Raw genomic sequence first — 25,312 nt, 5'->3', positions numbered from 1 at the left:
TCCTTTTCAGATCTAACAGCCTCTAGACGCCTCCTATAGCCTTTGATGAATGTCTGGACTCTTGATGGAGGTATTCTTGACCATTCTTTCATACAAAATCTCTCCAGTTCAGTTCAATTTGAATGACAGCCTGCTTCAAATCATCTCATAGATTTTCAATGATATTCAAGTCAGGGGACTGTGACGGCCATTCCAGCACATTGTACTTCTCCCTCTGCATGAATGCCTTTGTAGATTTCCAACTGTGTTTTGGGTCATTGTCATGTTGGAATATCCAACCCCTGCCTAACTTCAACTTTGTGACTGATGCTTGAACATTATCCTGAAGAATTTGTTGATACTGGGTTGAATTTATCCGACCCTCGACTTTAACAAGGACCCCAGTCCCTCAAGTAGCCACACAGTCCCACAGCATGATGGGACCTCCACCACATTTGACAGTAGATAGCAGGTGTTTTTCTTGTAATGTGGTGTTCTTCTTCCACCATGCAAAGCACTTTTTGTTCTGACCAAATAACTCCATTTTGTCTCATCAGTCCAAAGCACTTTGTTCCAAAATGAATCTGGCTTGTCTAAATGAGCATTTGATACAACAAGCGACTCTGTTTGTGGTGTGAGTGCAGAAAGGGCTTCTTTCTCATCACCCTGCCATACAGATGTTCTTTGTGCAAATTGTGCTGAATTGTAGAACGATGTACAGATACACCATCTGCAGTGAGATGTTCTTGCAGGTCTTTGGAGGTGATCTGTGGGTTGTCTGTCACCATTCTCACAATCCTGCTCATATGCCGCTCCTGTATTTTTCTTGGCCTGCCAGACCTGCTGGGTTTAACAGCATCTGTGCCTGTGGCCTTCCATTTCCTGATTCCATTCCTCACAGTTGAAACTGACAGTTTAAACCTCTGAGATGGCTTTTTGTAGCCTTCCCTAAACCAGGAGACTCAACAATCTTTGTTTTCAGATCTTTTGAGAGTTGCTTTGAGGATCTCATGCTGTCTGTCACTCTTCAGAGGAGAGTCAAAGGGAAGGAAGCACAACTTGTAATTGACAACCTTAAATACCTTTTCTCATGATTGGACACACCAGTCTGTAAAGTTCAAGGCTTAACCAGCTCATCCAACCAATTTGATGTTGCAAGTAATCAGCACTGAGCAGTGACAGGCATTCACATCAGCAAAATTACAACGGTACCCAAATTTTTGCACAGCCAGTTATTCACATTTGATTTAATATCATACAACTAAATACTGCTTCACTAAAAATTTTTGTTCAGAAAACATCCCCAGTACTCAGATGTTCTAGGAAATGAAAGACATACCACTGTTATACTTTTTGTTGAAAGGAGAGAATTATTATGCAGGCTGAGAGGGGTTCCCAAACTTTTTCATATGACTATATATTGAGAAATAAACAAAACAGCAAACTGGCAGAGAGTTGAACCACCCACCCCGATAGAGTTGGTGTTCCCCGAAACGTGGTTTACAGCAACTACTCTACTGGAGAGCAAATGTATTTAAAGTTTGCTGTTACTAATTATTGCTTTAGGTCTTATTTTTGTTTCATAAACAAGATCTTCTGATGGCGTAGCTTGGAACAACATAAGCAAATCACATATCGTGATCATACACATTTTGTTCACAGCTCTCTGAATACAGTCCTTCACTCTAAGATATGAAAATCTTAGCTTCAGGCAGCCCCATAATTTAGTTTACCATAATTCTTATTAAATTAACATCACAGCATCTTGGTTCTACTATTTCAGCTCCATCCTTATGTTTATTTTCTCACATAAATAAACTTCTACAAGATAGGACTTGGTGATGTCATCTGTCTGTCTTACTGAGAAATGGCTATTTATTATATACTAGCAAAATACCCGCGTTTCACAGCGCAGAAGTAGTGTGTTAAAGAAGTAATGAAAAAGAAAAGGAAACATTTTGAAAATAACGTAACATGACTGTCAATGTAATTGTTTTGTCACTGTTGTGAGTGATGAGTGTTGCTGTCATATATATATATATATACACACACACACACACACATATATACATATACATATATATATACACATATATACAGCGGCACTTCCGCCACACTGGGGTGTGGCCAGGACTGATTGCCGGGAAGCAGCTGGAGCTCATCCAGGTTCCCATTTAAAGGGCCGTCTCCCTCCAGTCAGCAGTGGATGTCGGGTGGAAGTGGACAGAGCTGGAGAGAGGACGGGAGGCGGTCAAGAGAGAAAGGCACAAAGGACTGTGTGGCCTGGACAATTGGGGAGTGTCGCTCGGACCCATGTGTCCCCTGTCGTCTTCCCCCCAGCACTTCCTGGTGTGGCGGAAGTGCTGGGATCCAGGGTTCCTCAGGCACCAAAGCGCCGCCTGGCGGTGGCCACGGGTCCCTACAGGGCTGGGCTTCCAAGCCCTTTACCCAAGGCCCCCCACATAACCAGGGTGTATGCCCCCTCGCGGTCTGGAGGAGGCACAAGCCCTCCTCTGGTCCTCCTGGGCATCCTGGCCGAGCTCCAGCCCCGGCCGAGGACCACATAATATAGATATATATCTATCTCTATATCTATATATACACACACATACAATATACACACACATATATACATATATACCCTTTGGGGTGCGAGCAGCTGTTGCTGGGGGTGCCAGAATCCATCAAGGAAGAAAAATGAAAAACATTATTTGTATAAAATTTGAATTTATCTATCCATTCCTAAATAATTAAATGGGCAGGCTATTTCGTATGCTGCTTGTTAAAACAGATGACTTCCGCTCTTACGTGCACTTACTGAAGTGCTGTGTGGGTATTATGAACTATTGTATCTGTTCAAGTTCTATTTAAATTTTAAATATAAGTAATTTTTATTTAGTCAACAGAAATATCTTTGGTAGGAATGTAAGTTGAATTTAGTCATCATTGCATAAATGTTTCTTCACCATAGAAATTTAAAGACTAAATTCAACTTACATTCCAACCAAAGATATTTCTGTCGACTAAATAGAACCTACTTATATCCAAATAGAACTTGAAAAGATATATTTTTTCGAATCTGATCGTGCATTGTAGAGCGACTTGATGCGCACCACATCGAGCCTGCAAGCTATTGAGCTGTCGCCTGCCTGTCTCAATAAGTGACCCTCGCTTCGCTCTTACTTTTTTACCATTCATTTAATCATGGGTAGTCGCGAAAAAATTAGAAAATGGAAGGAGGATTACACTGAGTAAGGCTTTACCAAAACAATTATTGATGGCGAATAAAGTATCCATTATTCATAAAGCTTCAATTGGTGATCTGTTTTTCTGCGTTAACCTCATATTTTTTCATACTTCTTCTCAAACTAAGGGGGTGCGAGGGTAAAATGAATCGGGAGGCGCTGATTTATATAAATTGAATATATTGAAATAGTTTTACTGTCAAATAATGCAAATAATACACGGCACGTGTTTCGCCCTAATTCTGGGCTCATCAGGCGTACACACTCACTGTACCCCGTCGGGAATCGAACCTCGGACGTCAGCGCTAGAGGCGAAGCCTCTCGTTGTGCCACGGCGTGTGGTTCGTTTATTTGACAGTATGTAGATCGGGAGATATATATATATATATATATATATATATATATATATATATATATATATATATATATATATATATATGTGTAAGATAACTCCTGTAGCCACAATAAATGCCTTTATTGAATAGAAAAACTGGGGTGAACAAGTTCCTTTCTACTGCAGCCACAGCCGCGACATCACATAAAAAACATCAATAATAACTCAAACTTGCAATATTATTTAGGAAAATCACAACATTTTACTCACCAAAAATTCTGATTATTTGTAAACAAAATCCATCCTCCTCTCTTTCCTCAAAAACAGTTTAATTACTCTGTCGTACGGGCAGTTCCATCAAAAAGTCCCTTTCTATCGCATTCAAAGCTAATGCTGAAAGGCGAACCCGCCCTATGGTATTTCTGGCAAAAGTTTGAATTCGCTTCAGGGCTGAAAATGTCCGCTTGACAGAAGCAGTGTACACGGGAATGCTCACCGCCAAATATACCAATGTGAACGGCTGCCCCATGCTCTCATTCAGATTTTTCTGATGAAGGAAGTCAAGGAGACCAGTGGGAGATTTTCCTAAAAAATCATCCATGGCATACATTACAGTCAGTTCTGGTTTAGCCGAGACAGATCAAAAAGCGCTCCGTGGCTCTTGTGTTAAACTGGAGAAGGCTGCATGCGTGAAATTTTTCTTGTATTTCCAAAACTTCTGGGGCTCGAGGAGCGTGACAAACATTAGGCTTTCGTGGTCTTGAAATCTGGTCTGTGTCTGGCAAATAATATTGTCCAGAATCCTGCCATGGAGTCTTTCGCTCGGAGTGTTTGCGGTGCGTTCAGTGGCCTCAGAGTTCCTCATATCGGCTTCTATCCAATCAATGGGTCTGAATATGGTGACGTTGCCACACGCCTGCTAGAGGGCCCGACTGACACCAACTCAAAATCTGATTGGTTGAAGCAACAGGTTAATCGACATTTATTCTGTGTTAGAGTGCCTACACAACGGATTGTGAAAGCCTCTCTGCCTGGCAACAAATGATGGCTGAAATGTGATTGGTTAAATGCTTTAATACGAAACCCCGCCTCCCACGGCTATCGAGCTGCAGTCTATATTACAGTAAAGTATATGGACGAAAATACGTTCCACTTATGACCGTTACGCATAGAATTTCGAAATGAAACCTGCCCAACTTTTGTAAGTAAGCTGTAAGGAATGACCCTGTCAAATTTCAGCCTTCTACCTACACGGGAAGTTGGAGAATTAGTGATGAGTGAGTGAGTGAGTGAGTCAGTGAGGGCTTTGTCTTTTATTAGTATAGATAAAAATAAAAAAAAAAACAGAACTGGGCGGTACAACGAATATTAAGGTTATGTATTTGATACATTTTTACAATTTTTGGAAGATGTATAGCGTTATTGATATTTTTATTGCTTGAGTACTTGCATACAATCACCCTGACACAGCTGCTAATATACAATTGGCCTCACTATTAAAACCACCTAACAAGCATGTGTATGCATTGTCATCTGTTATATCTGTATTTTTATCACTCTTTAATTTAATATTGTTCTTTATCAGTATGCTGCTGCTGGAGTATGTGAATTTCCCCTTGGGATTAATAAAGTATCTATCTGAATGGCTGAAGCTCATGTAATTTTCTTTTAACCTATAGCAGATCTGTTTTTAAGTCTGTGCTCATAACACAGAATTCACAATTTACCTTTTACACATCTGAGCTTATGTCTCTGGTCCTCCCTGTATGGATTTGGCCCATTCTTTTCATGTTTGCTTGGGATTCCTCTCATAGTCCAAAGGAATGCTGGTCAGGAGAATAGGTGATCCTAAATTGGCCCTAGTGTGTGGCTGGTGTGAATGTGTGTTCTCCCAGCGATAGACTGGTGCCCTGTCCAGGGTTTGTCCCTGCCTTGCACCCTGTGCTGGCTGGGATAAGCTCCAGTGGACCTCCGCAACCCTGTTCAGGACTAAGCGGGTTAGACAATGGCTGACTGACTGACATCTGAGCTCAATTTGAGGAAATGGAGCATAGTGATAAGACAGACAGACTACAAAGCTGACAAACTTAGTCTACAGAAGGAGGGCACAAGTGATGATATTACCTGTAAAAAGAGCACTCATGGATCTATTGTATGGAGATGGTTCGACGAGCAACAAAGCGTAGTCAAACAAAGATCACTACCAAAGCTAACAGAACTACATATCTCTTACACCATCTCAAATGACAACATGCAGTTCGGTATGAAGAGTGCATAAAACTGTGCACTGAACAGTTATCCTAGTGAGCTGCCAAACACCAATTTTTCTTAAAACCAACTACCTTAGAAACTTCCTTTTTTTCCATTGTGTGCAAACAAAACAAAAAGGACGTCCAAAGTGGATATAAATTAGCCTATCACATAGGGAAGGGCATTGTTCCATTAAGTATAGACAAAAAAAAAACCAAACACACACAAGATTTACTTAAAACCTTTAGCTGCCCCCATTTAGGATCTTTCATCTCCATCTATCCCTGCCTTTTACATCATTTTCTGCCACACAACTTGCCTTCATGTCCTCCCTTACCACACCCATAAACCCCTTTGGCCTCCTCTTTTCCTCTGGCCTTGTGGTTCCGTCATCAATATTTTTTTCCCCCCCGATGTACTCCTCATCTATCCTCTGCATGTGCCAAACCATCTCAATGTGGCCTCTGTCATACCAGTGTGGCCCCTCTAATATACTCATTGTTAATCCTATCTGCCTTCATTACTCCAAGCAAAAATTGCAGCATCTTCAGCTCCTCCACTTCCAGCTATGCCTCCTGTCTTTTCATCAGTGCCACCATCTCCAAACCACACAACATAGCTGGTCTCACTACAGTTTCATGGACCTTCTCTTTCACTTTTGCTGGTGCTCTTCTATCACAAATCACTCCTGACACTCTTCTCCACCCAGTCCACCCTGCCTTCACTCTCTTTATCACCTGTCTGCTGCACTATCTGTTGGATTGGACTGTTGAATCCAAGTATTTAAATTCATCTACCTTCACCACCTCTTCTCGTTGCAGTCGCACCTTTCCACCACCTTCCCTCTCATTTATGCACATTACTCTGTCTGACTCCTACTGACTCTCATTCCCCTTCTCCACCTGCTGTCTACTCTCACTACAGATCACAATGTCATCCGTGAACATCATAGTCCATGAAGACCCCTCTCTGACCTCATCCGTCAATCTGTTCATCACCACTGAAAACAGGAAAGAGCTTAGAGTCGATCCTTGAAGTAATCCCACTCTCACCTAAAGCCAGTGTATCATTCCTACTGCCCACCTCACTGCCGTCATACTGTCCTCATGCATATCCTGTGCCACCCTCACATACTTTTCTGCTACTTCCAATTTCCTCATACAGTACCATAACTCTTCTCATGCACTTTCTCTAAGTCCACAAACACGCAATACAATTCCTTCTGACCTTATCTGTACTTCTTCATCAGCAAACATTGTATCTGTAGTACTCTTTCATGGCATGAAACTATATTGCTGCTCACAGATCCTCACCTCCTAAATATCAGTTGCCCTGCCGTCAGTTTTTCCCCCAGAAGCATTACCAAAGTTATACGCCAAGGGAGGACAGAATGTTACTAAAAGACTTTTCAAAGTTTCATGCTTGGTGACCACCACAGATTTCTAAGAACATGTGAGCCCCTACCTGAGCCTCACTGTACTGTACATTTTATAGAAAAATGGAAGTTAAAAAAGTGCAAGTCTACTAACAAGCTACTTTCTGGAAGATCACCCCAGCCGGCAGAAGACCCTTAAAATGCACTTAGGGCTTGGAATTTAAAAGAAAACTGGCAAGTCTGCATTACCACAGATAATGGCAGAGATGTAATCAAAGCAGCAAGCTTGAATACATGGATGAGGCTGCAGTGTTTTGGACACAAATGCAATAAAAATTCAAATTCTATGTCAATACACACATACCCACAGGACACTTTTATCACAAAAAATTTAAAACTGCCCATCATATTACTAATACATCAAATGTCATTTGTACAGATTTAAGACTGCTAATTTGTACCTGCGAGTTTTGCCTCCAGCTTTCGAATCTTCTCATCTTTTCTGAGGAGTTGAGAAGAAAGATCATCTCTGGAGCTGCTTCCATCAGAGGCCTTGGAACCCAACAAAGAACATATTATTAAATTTCATTGGCAAAAACCTGCTGACATTTACAAGAGACATTCAAAAAGTTTCCTTACTTTATTTTTTAACTCTACTTATTAAGAATTTCAAAAACAAATGACACCACTTTTTTACATAGTCACCTTTCTTTGCAACGCAATTTTCCCAGCGTCATACCAACTTTTTAATGCCCAATTAATGAACTGGTGATGCCTCATCTGGGGTACTGGGTGCAGTTTTGGTCTCCAGGCTACAAAAAGGACATAACAGCACAAGAAAAGGTCCAGAGAAGAGCGACTGGGCTGATTCAGGGCTACAGGGGATGAGTTATGAGGAAAGATGAAAAGAGCGGAGTCTTTAAAGAGACCTGACTGAAGTGTTTGAAATTATAAGAGGAATTAGTACAGTGGATTGAAACTGATATTTTAAAATGAGTTCACAGGGACACAGTTGGAAACTTGTTAAGGGGAAATTTCGCACAATCATTAGGAAGTATTTCTTTACACAAAGAACAATAGACACTTAGAATAAACAACCAAGTAGTGCGGTAGACAGTAAGACGTTAGGGACTTTCAAAACTCGACTTCATATTATTTTGGAAGAAATAAGTGGACAGGACTGGCGAGCTTTGTTGGGCTGAATGGCCTGTTCTCGTCTAGAGTGTTCTAATTACTACTCCTCCCACCTTCACTGTTTCCAACGAAAATATAAAAGAGTGGAAATTTTTTGAACGTTCCTTGTACAAAAAATGCTTTATTCACTATATGAAAGGAGACGTATTTGTTTTTATTTTTAAAACCATTTTGTCAATAAAACAGGATTCATCTTATATGTTGCCAAACTTAAAGTGAAAAGGTCATGCCTAGTTTGTCAAGGGGTTTTATATTTTTCAGAAATCAATTAATATTATTTAAAAGTTTAGCTCATAAGGAAACCACTCAAACCTTCATCCAAGCCAGTAGTAAAGAAAATGCTCATTGCTTTACAAGAGCTCAGTCAGAATATACTGGAATATACAAACAATTATTCTTCTTGACATAGCAGAACATATTTTGTCATGTGGATTATGCAACACGGGTAACAAAATATTTTTCATGGACGTTTTTATATTGTCCAGCATTGGTCTCTGTAGATGCCTATTCAATCAGAAACTTTGCTATCTCTGCTCTCTGGGAAAACATGAGAATAAAACAATTCCACCATCATTACAAACTAATATAGGGTAAAGTAAGACAAAAAAAATACTTTTAGGTGCAGTGATCATTTAGATATTTTTGTAACTACTTCATCTTTTCCTACATCTATGTGGGTTCCATGTGCTTGATCAACCTTCTCCAAACAGCTCAGTCCTGAACCTCATTCTCAATCAGACTCTTCTCCATCAGATCTTCTTTTACTTTATTCACCCACCTCTGCTTTGGACTCCCTCGCCTTCTCTTCCCCTGTACGTCCATTCCCATCACTCTTTTGCCCACATATTTCATTGTCTCTCCTCATCACATCTCCAAACCACTTCAACCTCCTTTCCTAAGCTTTCTTAAATAATCTCTATGACTTTTGTTGTACCACTGACTGTCTCATTTTTTTTCTGTCCTTTTCTGTAACTCCACACATCCATCTCCACATACTCATTTCTGTCACTTCTAACTTCTTCTCCTGTGTTCCCTTTACTGGTGATGTCTCAGCTCTAAGCAATAACCTCACCTTTAGCCTTCACCTTAATTCTTCAATCACACAATACTCCTGATGCCTTCTTCCAATTGCTCCATCCATACCACACTCTATGGGTTATCTTTGCATCAAGCTTTCCATCTTGGGCTACCACTGATCCTAGATATTTAAACTTATTTACTTATGCTTACAGCTTTTGCATCCTTTACTTGCTTTGAAATTCATCGTGTTCCCTTGAACTGCAATAGCCAATCTGAAAAGTTTGGACACCTCTCGCCAAATTACATATTTTGTTGACATCTGTAAAGTAAAAAATGGAAGTCTGACTTTGACAGCAAAACAAATTAAAATACAGTGGACCCTTGACTTACAAACTCAATTCGTTCACAAGGGCTGGTTGTAACTCGAGTCAAGACTATTTTTCCCATAAGAAATAATTGAAATACCCATAATGCATTCCGAACCTCCCACTTACTTAATTTCATAATAAAAAATGGTTGTATAATGTGTGTAATTTACCAAAAACACCAATAATTTTTCTAATGTACTAACCAAAAAGTTCTAAAAAGTGCCTAGCCTACCAGAAACAACAATTTCATACTGTACTCGCCATTTAAGTTGACATCTTTGGCTTGCAGGAAGGGAGGAGGAGGAGAATGAAATGGAAGGTGGTGGTTATTGTTTGGAAGGAGAGCCCCCTTCCATAAGAACATCAGGACTCTGGCTCTCTGGTTTCCTTTCTCTCCTTGGGAGAGGCTGTATACCCACTAGGACCTGCTTCAGGTTCACTAGGTCTCAACGTTTTCGAAAATAAAAACTGGTCTAAGGTTGTCTGTTTCTGTCTTTTCTTCAACACAGTTCTGTGGTATGACATGACACTGTCATTAGGCAAGTTAACGCAACAATTAGCTTTTTCTCTGTCTGGGTGGGTCTTCTCTACAAATGTCTGTAGCTCTGTCCTTTTTTTTCAGGATGTCCTTTATGTAATTTTCGGCAGCCCTTTTATCAGCACTTGTAGCTTCACCATACCTAACTACGCTATGAATCCCAGTTCTCGCTTTAAAATTGTGAAACCACCCCTTACTAGCACGAAATGTTTCACTGCTATCATTTGTTGATGGCTTATCTTTAACAGATCTGCATATATAGCCCTAGCTTTTTCACAAATTATAGACTCAGATAGGCTATCACCTGCCATCTGCCTTTCGTTTATCCACACTAATAATAGCTTTTCTACCTCGTCTAACACGGTTGATCATGACTTACTAATTTGAGTAACACCTTTAGCAACACTAGCTTCCGTATACAAATATTTTCTTTGTAAAACTGTCGAGATGGTGGATTTCGACATGCTGTGAATATTAGCGAGATCGGTCACACGAACGCCACTCTCATATTTCCACACTATTTCCTTCTTCATTTCGATTGTGATCACTTTCTTTACCTTTGTTACCTTCTCTTCCTTCCTTAGCTCCTTTCCTAGCTTTTTTGGGGCCATTTATCAAAATAAATGATATAAATCACTGCACTGACCGAAATTACATCCACAAACACATGTATCTGCGCTCTGACTGACACTTATGAACACTCTCAGCTGTCTGTTTACAATTGCACAAGTGGATACACGTAACCGCATTCGGGTCGTAACTCAAGCAAAACTAAAACAAAAAATTTTGGTCGCCAACCAAGTTGTTCACATGTCAGGCCGGTCGTATATCGAGGGTCGACTTTAATATCATTTTAATGGAAATGTTCATTTCTTCTTCTACTTCTTCATCTTTTCCTTTTCTATGTCGGGTCGATGTGTTTGATGAACCTTCTTCAAACAGCTCAGTCCTGTACCTCCTCCCCAGTCGGAATCTTTTCCTTCAGATCTTCTTTTACTTTATCCATTCACATCTCCGCTTTGGCCTCCCTCGCTTTCTCTTCCCCTGCACTTCCATTCCCATCAGTCTTTTACCCACATATTCATTGTCTCTGTTCATTACACATCCACACCACTTCAGCCTACTTTCCTGTACTTTTTTAAATATCTCTCTCTCTCACTTCTGTTGCACCTCTGATTGTCTCATTTCTTATTGCCCTTTTTTGTAACTCCATACTTGCATTTCCACATTCTCATTTGTACCACATCCAACTTCTTTTCATGCACATATCTCAGCACCATACGTCATTCCTGGTCTTGTAAACTTTACCTTTACACTTAATTGTTTGATCACTCAATACTCCTGATACCTTCTTCAAATTGTTCCATTCACACTGCATTCTCTGCATCTAATTTTTTTCATCTTGAGCTACCACTGATCCTAAATATTTAAACGTCTCCACTCTTTTCAGTAGCTCTCCCTGCAGTTTAACATCTGAATCCTGATCATCATCAAACCTCATATATTCTGTCTTCTTCCTATTTATCCTCTCATCTCAAGTTACTCTCCACATCCACTTTGCTGGTGCTACACAACAAAACATCATCAGCAAAAAACAGCACCAGGGTGACTGGTCTTTAATCCCATGATTCAACACACCCACAAAAAGATCAAAGATTTTTTGTATTATTAACTCCTATTCAAAATAATAACAGTGAAAGCAGATTATAATTACTTGTATTAGTAGAGCACGTTTTAAATTAACATTTTACAATAGAATGTTGTTAAAAAGGGGTGGCGCAGTGGGTAGCGCTGCCGCCTCACAGTTAGGAGACTCGGGTTCGCTTCCCAGGTCCTCCCTGCGTGGAGTTTGCATGTTCTCCCCGTGTCTGCATGGGTTTCCTCCCACAGGGCATTGGCGATTCTAAATTGTCCCTAGTGTGTGCTTGGTGTGTGTGTGTGCCCTGCGGTGGGCTGGTGTCCTGCCCAGGGTTTGTTTCCCGCCTTGCGCCCTGTGTTGGCTGGGATTTGTGCCAGCAGAACACCGTGACCCTGAAGTTAGGATACAGCAGTTTTGAATAATGGACAGATGGATGTTGTTTAAAAAAAACAAGCCGAAAAAATGGGCTTGTGGTGGCTTTGTAGCTTTTACAGACAGCCCAGACCAACTCAAGTAATGTCAAAATCGCATCGATTGACATTCTGCTGTAAGTTGGTTGTGGAGAGTTTATGGCCGACTGTTGTTTATATCGTAAACATAACCCTTTTTCTTTTAAAGACAGACCCAACGGTCAGATAAAAATCGATGTTCAAGTCCACCTTTATGAGTGAAAGCAGCTGACGTGACATTAGGCTTGAGGAAACAAAAGTGATTCTGCTGGTGTTTCGATAACTTGTATTGGGTACTTTTTTGCCATTAAGAGCAGCTACTGGTTACAGAAGAAAAAAGTTGAAACAACCTATGCAAATTAATCAGTGTCAAATATGTGCTCTTGGGTGGCAGCTAAAAGGACCAAATGAAGGTAATTCCACGCCAGGCCAGGGGGTGGTCAGGGTGCACTAATCTTCTCTTTGTTAACCCTGCTGATCAAACACAGGAAATTCTGCCCGATTCCAGTTCTGGCCACGTCACTTCTGATTCCAGTCATGAAGATTTAATTTCCTATCAGATACCTTAAAACCCAGACCACTTCCTGTTTTCAGTTAGTCTATGTTGGACTCAATAGTGCACAACTTTTTGAACTTATTTCATTTTTTGCAGCCAGGGCTCAAGTATACAGGTAAATGCCCCAAACCTTTTACTGTATGTCAAGGCTATTTATTTCACATCAGTAATTAAAGCCATATATAACAATTTTCTATTTTAAGACAGACGGTTCTGAAAATTTGCCAATATTTGGCAAATGAGAATTTCTGAAATCAAAAGCAAACTGTGTCCGTGTGCGCTCTATTCGAGATATCTCAACGAAAACTGAACCTTCCAAACAAATTTCCTCAAGAAATAAGTCCACTGCACATCTGAGGAACTAGTCCGTCTGTCTGTCTGAATATAACATTTACGGTTCAGGTTGGAAAAAGTCTGTGAAGCTCTACTCCATGTCTCTGAGCACCACAAGGAACAGTCCCGTCTCCTCTTCTCTTCACTCTGTACACCTCCGACTATAAATATAACAACAGATCACGTCTCCTGCAGAAATTCTCAGAGGATTCTGCACTTATGGTGTGTATCAATACAGGGAATGAGGCAGGGTACAGGAGACGGCTGGAGAATTTTGTTTCTTGGTACAGAAAGAATGGTCTGCATCTTAACATCAACAAAGCCAAGGAACTCTTTGATGACTTCCACTTCACCAAAAAAGCCTCCACGTCCAATCACTATTCAAGTACTTTGGGGGGGTTAAACATCAGGGACAGGTTGGACTGGTCTTGTAATTATATAAGAATGGGCAGAGCAGACTCTTTTTCTTTAGGATAAACTGTGTTCCTTTATTGTGGGTGATGACATCCTTGACATCTTCTACAACTTTGTCATGGCCAGCATGGTGGGTTGGACTAGTAACATTACATCAAGAGGGGCCCACCAGATCAACAAACTAATTAAAAGGGTAGGCTCACTTAACCCTCTACTTCCTGTATCCCATCCAATTTTGCACCGATTTCCACAACACACCCTGAACCCCCACTTCTTTCAGTTTGATGGCCAACCTGTCACATGGCACCTTATCAAATAAATAACATTGTATACTCCGCTCTAGTTGTATGCTTTTGTTGCCTCCTCATTGAATTCCAGCATATTAGTAAAACACGACCTCCCTCTTCTGAACCCATGCTGACAATTCAGTAAAACTCCTGCTCTTGCCACGTGTTGCTCAATACTTCAATTAATCATGGACAGAGCGTTTTGCATTGGATTTTCTGTAGACATCAAACTGCTACCCTTGTCTTTTTAGTCTCATAAACAAGAGAAGGCGTTTAGTGTGGAATATGCAGGACTTCAATAAAATACAAATGTATTTTGATCTACAAGTACCAAAATGAATAATAAAAAAAGAATAAAATTAAAAAATAAATGTTATTGGTATGCTAACAAAATATATCACACTCCTATAGTGTGTTGATACCCCATATCTTTAGAAAACCAGTACATTAGAATTCCTATTCACATGCATTGTATCCATCATAAAAAAATAATTCATTCTTTAAGATGACAAAAAGATAACAATATTATTACATAACCTTTAGAGGGGACCTAATATATTATTAAAAACGTACAGGAGACTGACACCTGATCAATGACAACTCCCACTGCTCAACCACCAAACATCTGGATGTTGCAGATCACATGAAATTTTAAAATGACCGAGAGTACAATAAATGATTTACACCTCATCTGTCTTTCGGCACTGGTTATATTGCACTTAGAGCCGGCAATCAGGTTTCATTCATTATTAAAAACGCATTTATCACACGGATACTTTGATGGTTAGCACAGCATTCTCTCTTGGAAAAATGCTGAAGGCTGGAGTTATTAAAGACAAAAACAAAAACAAGGCAGCCGGGAGTACACTTATTACTCAAAAAAAAACAAACATTCATAATCATGATTTAACTTGGGTATGGGCGATTTAAAAGAAATCATAAAGATCAGAAAGTGATACCCAAGTCCTCTCACTTAAATATTTTAAGAGTCCTCACAGCCAGAATAATCTGTGAAATAACATCTCAGCAGAAATAAACTCACTAACAGTTGTGCAGGTACAATATTTTTAAAACATTAGCTATGTTTTGAAAAGTAAACCACAAGTTGACCAGTTCATTTACAAATGCGGGCTCATTGTGTAACCTTGGGAGTGGCAGAAGCCATTTTAAAGTGACAGAAACAATATAGTAAGCATTGTGTGTAAAATGATACAGTGCCTACTATAATGTTTAGGGCAAAGACACATTTTTCCTTTGATTTCCCCTTCTGCTTCACAGTTTAAAATTACAAATCAACGCAACACTTTCAACACGGTCCCAACATTTCAGAGCACTATAATATTTGAGATACAGCAATGGCGGGTCCATTAAAGCCATCATGTTGAGCAATTTAAGCAACCCTCCCAGGCAGACACACAGTCCAGTCCCACCCTCTGGTATCGACCCTCTATCTGCCGCAGCCAGGCGTTACGTGGACATCCCTTTTTACTGGTCCAGCCGCTCGAGTCCTCAGCAATGAGGGTCCTGTGAGCTGGATCACCCTCAGGGAATCACGCCACATGGCCATTAGTGCCGTAACTGACGTTCCCACACAATGCAGGTCATGTGCCTCATTTGGGACTCCATGAGCAACACAAAGTCAAACCAGTGGTACCCAAGGATTCTCCGACACAGTACCAATACACATGGCCATATACAATTCAGACTTGTGATTCAAGTGCACTCTGCAGACTTTCATTTAAGGGATTTGCTTTCCTTTTGATCACAACATTTTTTCTAAACGGTCCCCCCATTTCAGGGCACCATAACTTTTGGACACAGCAATGGCAGGTCCATTAATGCCATCATATGTAGGATTTTGTCTCAAGTTCCTCACATACAATGACTCCTTAAAGTCAGCGATTCACAGACATCACAAGGTGCCGAGGATCTTCTCTGGTGATGCTCTGCCAAATCTCTAATGCAGTCATCTTCAGCTCCTGCTTGTTCCCTCAAGTTTTAGGTTCAGAATATGGAAGGGCTGCTCAATTGGATATAAATGGCTTGGCCATTCAAGAATTTTCCATTGTTTTAGCTTTGTGTTGTTTGGATTATTATCTTGTTGTAGGATGAAACTCCATCCAGTGAGTTTGGAGGTATCCACTGGAACTTGAGCAGATCAGATGTTTCTACACACCTCAGAATTCACTGTGCCACTTCTGTTAACAGTTCTATCATCCACGAAGAGAAGTTTGCCAGTCAAGGCCTGTGGCCGCCATACATGCCCAAGTCATAACACTCCCAGCACCATGTTTAACAGATGATGCTTTGCAATTCCTTTTCATCTCCACACCTTGCTCTCACTATCACTCTGATGAGGTTCATCTTTGTCTCATTTGTCCACAAGACCTTTTCCCACAATTCTGCAGGCTCTTTGAAGTCATTTTTCACAAACTGTCATCTGGCCATCCTGTTTTTGTGGTCTGCACCTTGCCATGTGACCTCTGTATTTCTGTTTGTGAAGTCTTCTGCTGATCGTTGTTTCTGACACACACGCACACACACACACTTCGGCCCCCCTGTTTCTGATCTGTTGGACAGGCGTTTGTGGCTTTTTCTTTACCATAGTGAGGATTCTTCTTTCCTCAGCACTTCCTTCCTTGGCCTACCAAGTCCCTTTGTGATTACGGAGTCCGCCAGTGTGTTCTTTCTTCTTCATGATATTCCAGACCGTTGATTTTGGTCATCCTAAAGTTTCACTGATGTCTCCAATGGTTTTATTCTTGTTTTTCAGCCAGGTGGTTTGTCATGTGGTGGGTGCGGCACCACAGCCTCATTTCATTTCAACCTCATGATGGCTTCTTTGACTTTCATTGGCACAGCTCCTGTCCTCATGTTGAACAATGGCAACAACAGATTCCAAAGGGGAGAAGCAGGCTGAGGTATTTTATGAAGGCATGGAACCCACCTGAGGAATCACAAACACCTGTGACACCAAGGGTCCCTAACATTATGTTGCCCTGATTGGAGTAGGGGGGGGATTGGGGATTTGACATGTAGAAAAAGTGTGGCGTGACTAAAATGTCTGCAAATCTTCTTAAAACAAAGTCTGCAACGTGCACTTTGACAATGTCTGAATTGCTTTGTAAGATTGTATGTGGCTTAAATAAACCTCTCCATAAGCCTGCCGCAACATCTGAAAAGTCCCGGTAAAGGTTTTTGCCAATTTCATGGAAATACATTACTCTTCAAGATCCTACAAATTCCATTTTACAAAATCACAAAAGGCACAGGAGATAAGTTCACTCTACTGCATGCACTCAATGACTAATTGACATGGCATGATCAAACAAGTGGGGATTTTAAAGTGTCAAGGTCAACGCTGCACACCACCACTACTGCAAGCACGCGATTTTGGTTCATTGGCACACTATTTAAGAAGTTTGGTTTCTTTTTTGGACAATGTATACAGTATATGATAAATAGTACAAGTGTTATACAGAATTGTTCAGATCCCGGCAGTAAAGGTGGCCCCTTGCCAGATAGGGAGTTCGGAAAGGAAGGACAGCAATGGACAGGCATCCCGGCCAGGTTGGGAATGATTCCTTCCCTGGAAAGGAAGGCCAGAATAATGGAAGGACCGTGGGACTTAGCCTTTTCGGAGTATACTGTATACTCCCCTGACATGCTAGAGGGCAGAATCCATGTGTCACTGCTCCCATTTTCCAGAGCATAGGGCAGGCTAGGAATCACAGTCCCATGGGACAGCACTGCTGGTGTCATGGATGCCACTAGCGGGTGCTGCAGGGATGGACCAGCCCTACATATAACACTTGCACCAGACCATGAAGTACCTCCTCTGGACTTTGCCCAAACTCAGGAAGTACTTCTAGAGCCTGGTTTAAAAGAAGCCCTCCGCCTCACCTCGAGAAGTCCGAGTCAGAAGGCAGAAGACAACACTTTCATGGAGAGAGAGGATTCAGGGTGTGGTGATGGAGAGAAGAAAGAGGAAGAACTCACCACCCCTGTGTATACAGTGCTGTGTAAAAGTACTTGGACGAAATAAAATCATTATATTTAAACCCATGACTAGGTTCTTGCCAATTGTGCCCAGGGTTTGGGGCTCGGTGACGCCCACTATCTTCCACAACAGACACAGTATATGGAAAAAAAGAGAGACCACAATGCTTTTTTTTTTTTTTTAAAAAAAAATACTATTTACTGCCATTATGCCATGTGGTGATGTAATAGTAAAAATGACAGAACGATGTCTAAATGAATCATTAAGCTTCAGGTACTGAGCTCTGAATTGATAACAGCAATTTTACTTTTCTGTTTAATCTCTGTGTCATGGCTTTTATTCAGTTTCTTCTTCTTTCTCCCGGCCTTTCCATAATTATTTTATATATTTGTCTAATACCTGAATCAAAATGGAGTACTGAAACCTCAAAATTTTAAAGTGCACAGACTGGAGGAAATGGTGTGTAGGCTCCTATAAAGAAATCACGTTAGCTTCACTTCTTTAGCAGCAGATTTTGCCTTCTACCACGTTGTCCCCAGATGTGTGTTCTTGTTCAAGAATCATGTCTGGCACTGCGACACTAGTGACAGGCAGCGTAGGTATCACTCAACAACAGTAAGTAAGTAGGTAAGGTCTGGGTGTGTGGGTTAAACTTTGGTATTTTAAAATTTTTTTTTTTTAATATTTGGCACACTTTATTAACTTTTTTAGGACGAATGTCGACTTCTGTCACACAAGCGGTTGACTGCAGATGTCACCGGGGTAGAGGGTCGTAATCAGCTGTAAACGGTCACAAAACCCGACATTACATTTTAGTTTGACTCTCTTTGCTAGAAGAAAGTTAGCTTTGTTGGTTTGACCGAGATTCCCTGTGTTCACGTGAGAAATGATGAGCAAACAGTGGCAGAAAAAATATCGACATCTAGCAAGAGAGAGAAGCAAATGTACAAAGTAAAATACTCTGTAAATGTTGTTTTGTGTATTATTGCGGAATTAGGCCCTGACTTGTCAAGAACAAAAAAGAAAGCGAGGTACCGACATCAGCTGATCGTGATGCTGAATACGTTCGTGTAGTTGATGCACCTACAACAAAGTTCACATGGGTGGACTGCCACTTACAATGACAAGAGGTAGAAACCAGCATTCGCCAGCAATGACCGCCGCCACTATGTGAAGACAACCTGGCAGGCAGCCCTCCACTGCCACCCCGTGTAGCAGTTGCCACCAGAAACAACAAACAGGTGGCAAATTTGGGCAGCCACAGCACCAGCAACAGACATTTTATGTCGATTTATGTATGAAACCATTGCTTTGTGTGCTTTTTAGTAAACTGAGTTTTTTGGAAAAATATTCATACTTGAAAGAAAAGGAAAAAAAAAATAATAATCAGCCATTAAAAGAGTTAATCCCTGGGGGGAAAAGTGTCTTCTTGCATGACCTTTGAGGGAGTCAGAGTGCAGGGTCAGCCATTGTACAGAGTGGCCCCGGAGCAATTTTCAGGTTAAGGGCTTAGCTCAAGGGCCCGACGGAATAGGATCCTTTTGGCAGTAACAAGACTTGAACCGGCAAACCTTAGCCACAGAGACAGAACTCCAACTAAAGATATTATAAACTTATCGTGCAACCCAAAAACGAACATGGCGAGTTACACTCAAACCCATGGTAATACAACATACAAGTCACATTGCCCCACTGGAGAATGAAGATAAACCTCACATACGTTCACAAAGTGGTACATGATATAAAACACAATTAAAGGAAAAATCCTGCAAAATGAAATCACATAAACCTCACTGATCACATCACCATAATCAAAAATCAATTTGAGCAATATGAAGAAAGAACAAGTAATACATACAAAGTCATCTCCAGAGTCGACTCCTGCTGAAGTGATGGACTCTCTGCTAACAGATCGGGGAATACGTCCTGCTGGACCTCCAAGGCGAGGAGCAGTGGCTGCTTCCTCGGCAATTTTCTTTTTTAACTTGGTGAACATCTTCAGCAGCTGTTCCTTCCGTCAGCCGGGTCACCTGGGATTTAGAGTTAAGCCTTCTCCGCGTTGCAGCACCTTCTGGTTTCATGAAATCATTCGAAAAAGGGAGGTGGTCACTCATGAGGCACACAATCATGGTGTCTTGCGCTGTAACCAAGAGAGAGTCGTTGTAGTCAAGCACACATATTAGACATGAGTGGTTAGTAGAATCAGTGCTTACCTTTGGCAGAAATTTCTGGAAATGTATCAAAAATAAAAAAAAAAACTAAAATTTCACACTGACACAAGTATACAGACCCTTCTCCTTTGGCCTCTGGACATGTTTGGCAGCAATTCCAGCCTGGAGTCTTCTTGAAACTGAATCTACAAGGTTTGCACACCTGGATTTTGGAATTTTTCTGCCACTCTTCTCTGCAAATCCTCTCAAACTCTGCCATGTTGGGTGGAGACCATCAGTAGACAATTGCTGTTAGGGGTCTCAAGAGATGTTTGAATGGGTTCAAATTTGAGATCTGGCTTTGCCACTTAAGAGCATTCCCAGAGATGTTCCTAAGCCTAACATTACTGTGTTGTCGTTACTTTGTCCTGTTGGATGATGAACCTGCAGCCAGATTGTTCTGAAGCAGTTTTTCATTCAAGATACTTCTGTACTTTGCTCTGTTCAACATCCCATCAACACTGACTAGTCTCCCAGTCACACTTCACAATTGGAATGATATAGCAGAGTTGATGAGCAACTGTACCCAAGTTTCTCTATAGGTGAGGATAAGAACTGAGGCCAAACAGTTCAATCTTGGTTTTAACATACAGTAATCCCTCACTATGTCACGCTTCGACTTTTGCGGCTTCACTCTATCGCGGATTTTAAATGTAAGCATATCTAAATATATATCACAGATTTTTCGCTGGTTCACGGATTTCTGCGGACAATGAGTCTTTTAATTTACGGTACACGCTTCCTCAGTTTGTTTGCCCAGTTGATTTCATACAACGGACGCTATTGGCGGATGGCTTAGAAGCTACCCAATCAGAGCATGTATTACATATTAACTAAAACTCCTCAATGATGTAAGATATGCTTCCCGCGCGGTGCTCGATTGTTTGCTTTTCTCTGTCTCTCTCACCCTCTCTGACATTCTCTGCGCCTGACGGAGGGGGTGTGAGCAGAGGGGCTGTTTGCACAGAGGATACGGACGTTCCTCTAAAAAATGCCACTTTATCGTGGTGCTTCGGCATACTTAAAAGCCCAAAAGCACGAATTGATTTTTTGATTGTTTGCTTTTCTCTCTCTCTGTCTCTGACATTCTCTGCTCCTGACGGCGCTCCATTGAAGAGAAGATATGTTTGCATTCTTTTAATTGTGAGAAAAAACTGTCATCTCTATCTTGTCATGGAGCACAGTTTAAACTTTTGACTAAAGGGTGTTATTTCATGTCTAGAGGGCTCTAATAATGTTAACAGTGTGGGAGAGTTTATAAGGGCTTAAAATATATAAAAATAACCATACAAACATATGGTTTCTACGTCACGGATTTTCATCTATCGCGGGGGGTTCTGGAACGCAATCCCCGCGATCGAGGAGGGATTACTGTATTAGAAAATCTTGTTTTTCATTTTGTAGAATGACCAAAAACACATATAACATAGCCATTCACCTACAGATGCAGAAATGGGAGGTGTCCTCCACACTAGACATTTACTTGCAGCTTACATTTACACACAGAGAACAGCACTGGCAAACACGAAAAACTGGACCGACGAGGAGAAGGAATTGTTACTGAGAATAACGCACGAGTATAAGGTGAGCAAAGCAGCTGAGAAAATGTAGTGAGCAGGAACCAATCAGGGAAGGAGTACGTAATAGGCACGAGCCAATCAGAGTGCAACTGGAGTCTGCATTATCAAAAACCATTCTGTTTCTACCCATCCATGGAAAATATACCACTCTGGTGCGCGCTTTCAAAAGTTTCTGTTTTCAGGGGTTAAAAAAGCAGGGTTGAGTGGACAAAAGGCAAAAACAGAGAGTAACTGGTACATATTAAAATAAAAGCACAGTAGCGTCTCAAGTGACCCTGAGTAAGTAACCAAACTCCACACTTGTGACTGTTAAGCTGCCTTGGATAAAACTCTAAACTAAAGAAATGTAAACTGTTAAGAGAAGGAAAAACAAATAAATAATTCAAAAGAGTAATTAAGACCAACTCACTACTCCGTGCAAATACCCGCTAAAACAAGAAAATCACAATTACCGTATATACTCACATTTAAGTTCTCCTGTGGATAAGTCGGGGCTTGATTTTACTGTGTACTTCCAGCACTTTATAATGTTAGTCGTATAAGTCGGAAAACTCATGCTATTGGTCCAAGAGATTAAGATGAGAGAGTAACCACGGAGAACACGGCCCTTTTTTTCTATGTATTGTGCATACATGACCACACGGTGATACTTGCACTATTCCGAAGCGACGTTTACATTGTTTTGTGATTTTCGTATCTCACCCACTCATACACCTTTATCGTAAGAGCATCCCTTATCTACGATGGAGCGTTTGATCAGCAGAAAGTATAAAGCTGGTTTTAAATTAAACGTCATTGAAGTGGCGAAAGAAATTGGTAACTGCGCTGCTGCAACAAAATTCGATGCGTCTGAGTAACTGATATGAGATTAGAGGAAGCAAGAACACGTAAAAAAAATAAATAAAATTAAGGGTTGCAATTTTGAACAGGTGCATAAGTCGGGGTCAGATTTTATGATTGCTTTTTTCAGATTTCAAGACCCGACTTGTACGTAAGTATAAATGGTAAATGAACCTAGCAATTTAAGAACTACCTACTACTCAAGCCTGTCCTGGCTATGACGTTAAACTGTAAGCGGTCCCATAACCTGAAGGGAAAACATTAGGGTTGATGGCAGGACTGGCACTCCAATCACTGTAAGAAAACTTCAGGTAGCTCTGAGACGACAGACAGGACCCCTTTCTGCTCTCCGCTGGAGCAGCTCTGCTGCGGCCGCACATAGGAAGACTGCTGGCATTATGATGGGAATGGGGATATTAGCCCTTGGGAGCCTCATCCCCGGCAGAGTCAAAACCTTCAGAGAGCCAGTGGGGTCAGGCCTGTATTGGCAATCAGAACTAATGAGGTGCCGAGGCATCGCCTGCTCCATGGAAGCACTCGGTCACAATTTGAGGCGGCCAATCTGGGTAGGTGTGTGGAATGTCTTGTCCCACCTCTGCTGTCAGAAGAGCTTCGAAAACTCTGCATTACAGTGGTGGCACTCTCGTAAGTGCGCAGACTTGGGACTGGCCAGATCTCTGTATGTGGGTACAACTTTAATTAAAAACCTTTAATTCTGCTGGAATCCCAGCACTGCCAGGCAGGTGGTGTAAGTGCATTGAGAAATGACAGCATCAGTTTTGTGAAGGTCCCTTCCATCTTCTGATAAATCCCATAACTTTAGCTTGACTCCACCTCGTACTTATCCAATTGAGGCTACAAACCACTTGGATGATATACTAACAGAAAGGGGACAAAAAGAATCTATGATGCAAGAATGACCTGACATGGCAGAATGAGAATATTAACAAGTCTTCAAATTAAATTAGATCTGTTATTGGTAAGGCTTGGTTTCTAATTCAGCAACTTGGGTTAGAATAAAAATCTTCACCAACTATGGCCGACCACAACAAACTTTGTAGACCCCTGCACTAGACTGATATAATGACTCATTTAAACGCAAGACAGCTCACTGAACCTTAAGTGGTTTTTAGAGTATAATGTCAGCCGTGTGGCGATTTCTCACTGTGAGTGCCAGCACCTGCAAAACAGCCGTCTGCAATCCTTTTTCTGCAAATGTTTTAGAAAGCCATTATCTGCAGCCATAATGCACAATAATCATGTATTAAATCCTTCTTCAACTTATACAGTATTCAAATCGATGGATGTCACTGGGTATCTTGACATTTAGAAATCACTATACTGACAATGTACAGTGCCCTCCATAATGTTTGGGACAAAGACACATTTTTCCTTCATTTCCCCTTCTGCTCCATAGTCTACAATTACAGAACAATTCAGACTTGTGAATAAAGTTCACAGTGCAGACTTTCACTGAAGGAGATTTGTAGACATCTGAGTCACCATACTTGTTCTACATGGTCCTCCCATTTCAGGGCACCATAATGTTTGGGCCAATTGGCGTCACAGGTTTTTTTGATTCCTCAGGTGTGTTTCATTAGGATAAGACACCTTGGCTTGCTTCTCCACTTTGTAGTTGCCATTGTTCAACATGAGGACAAGAACTGTGGCAATGAAAGTCAAAGAAGCCATCATGAGGCAGAAACACAAGAATAAAACCATTGGAGACATCAGTGAGACCTTAGGATGACCAAAATCAACTGTCTGGAATATCATGAAGAAGAAGAAAAAAAAAAAACACACTGGAGGGCTCAGTAATCACAAAGGGACTGGTTGAACAAGGAAGACCTCCACTGCCGACGCCAGGAAAATCCTCACTATGGTAAAGAAAAAGCCCCCCAACGCCTGTCTGACAGATCAGAAACACTTTTCAGGGGGCCGATGTGTGTGTCAGAGGCGACTATCAGCAGAAGACTTCCTGAAGAGAAACAGAGGCCACACTGCAAGATGGAGACCACAAAACCAGGACGGCCAAAAAATGACTTAAAAGAACCTGCAGAATTTTGGCAAAAGGTCTTGTGGATAAACGAGATAAAGAAGAACCTCATCAGAGTGATGGCAAGAGCAAAGTGTGGAGATGAAAAGGAACTGCCCAAGATCCAAAGCAGACCACCTCATCTGTTAAAACATGGTGGTTAGGGGTGTTATGGTTTGGGCATGGATGGTTGCCAAATGTCCTGGCACACTTCTCTTCATTGATGATGGAACAGCTGACGGCAGTGGCACAATGAATTCTGAGGTGTGAAGAAACATCTAATCTGCTCAAGTTCCAGGAAATGCCTTCAAACTTAGTGGACGGTACTTCATCCTAGAACAAGATAATGAGCCACACATACTGTCAAGGCAACACAAAACTAAATTCTTCAGTGGCCAAGCCAATCACCTGACTGAAATGCAATGGAGTAGGCGTTCCATATGCTGAGGAGAAAACTAAAGGGGACAAGCAGGAGCTGAAGAAGGCTGCATTAGAGATTTGGCAGAGCATCACCAGAGAAGATCCTCAGCGCCTGCTAATGTCTATGAATTGCATACTTCAAGCAGTCATTGCATGCTGGGATATGTGACAAAGTAATAAATATGATGGCTTTAACAGACCTCCCATTGCTGTTTCCCAAACATTAAGGTGCTCTGAAATGGGGGA

General features: G+C 41.2%; 1 protein-coding gene across 2 annotated transcripts in view; it reads right to left on the bottom strand.

Moving 5' to 3' along the window:
• Positions 1–25,312, bottom strand: part of golga1 (golgin A1) — a 128,825-nt gene that overhangs the window by 90,744 nt on the left and 12,769 nt on the right. For both annotated transcript variants that reach the window (XM_039762686.1, XM_039762687.1), the window contains exons 2-3: positions 19,840–20,121; positions 7,645–7,735 (exon numbers count right to left, since the gene is read on the bottom strand). In XM_039762686.1, coding sequence (XP_039618620.1) covers positions 7,645–7,735; positions 19,840–19,977 — 229 coding nt within the window. In that variant the 5' untranslated portion in view covers positions 19,978–20,121. The remainder of the gene's footprint in view (positions 1–7,644; positions 7,736–19,839; positions 20,122–25,312) is intronic.

The sequence above is a fragment of the Polypterus senegalus genome, chromosome 9 (genome assembly GCF_016835505.1).
Source record: "Polypterus senegalus isolate Bchr_013 chromosome 9, ASM1683550v1, whole genome shotgun sequence".
Lineage (NCBI taxonomy): Eukaryota > Metazoa > Chordata > Cladistia > Polypteriformes > Polypteridae > Polypterus > Polypterus senegalus.
This window is presented reverse-complemented; position numbering and strand designations above follow the sequence as displayed.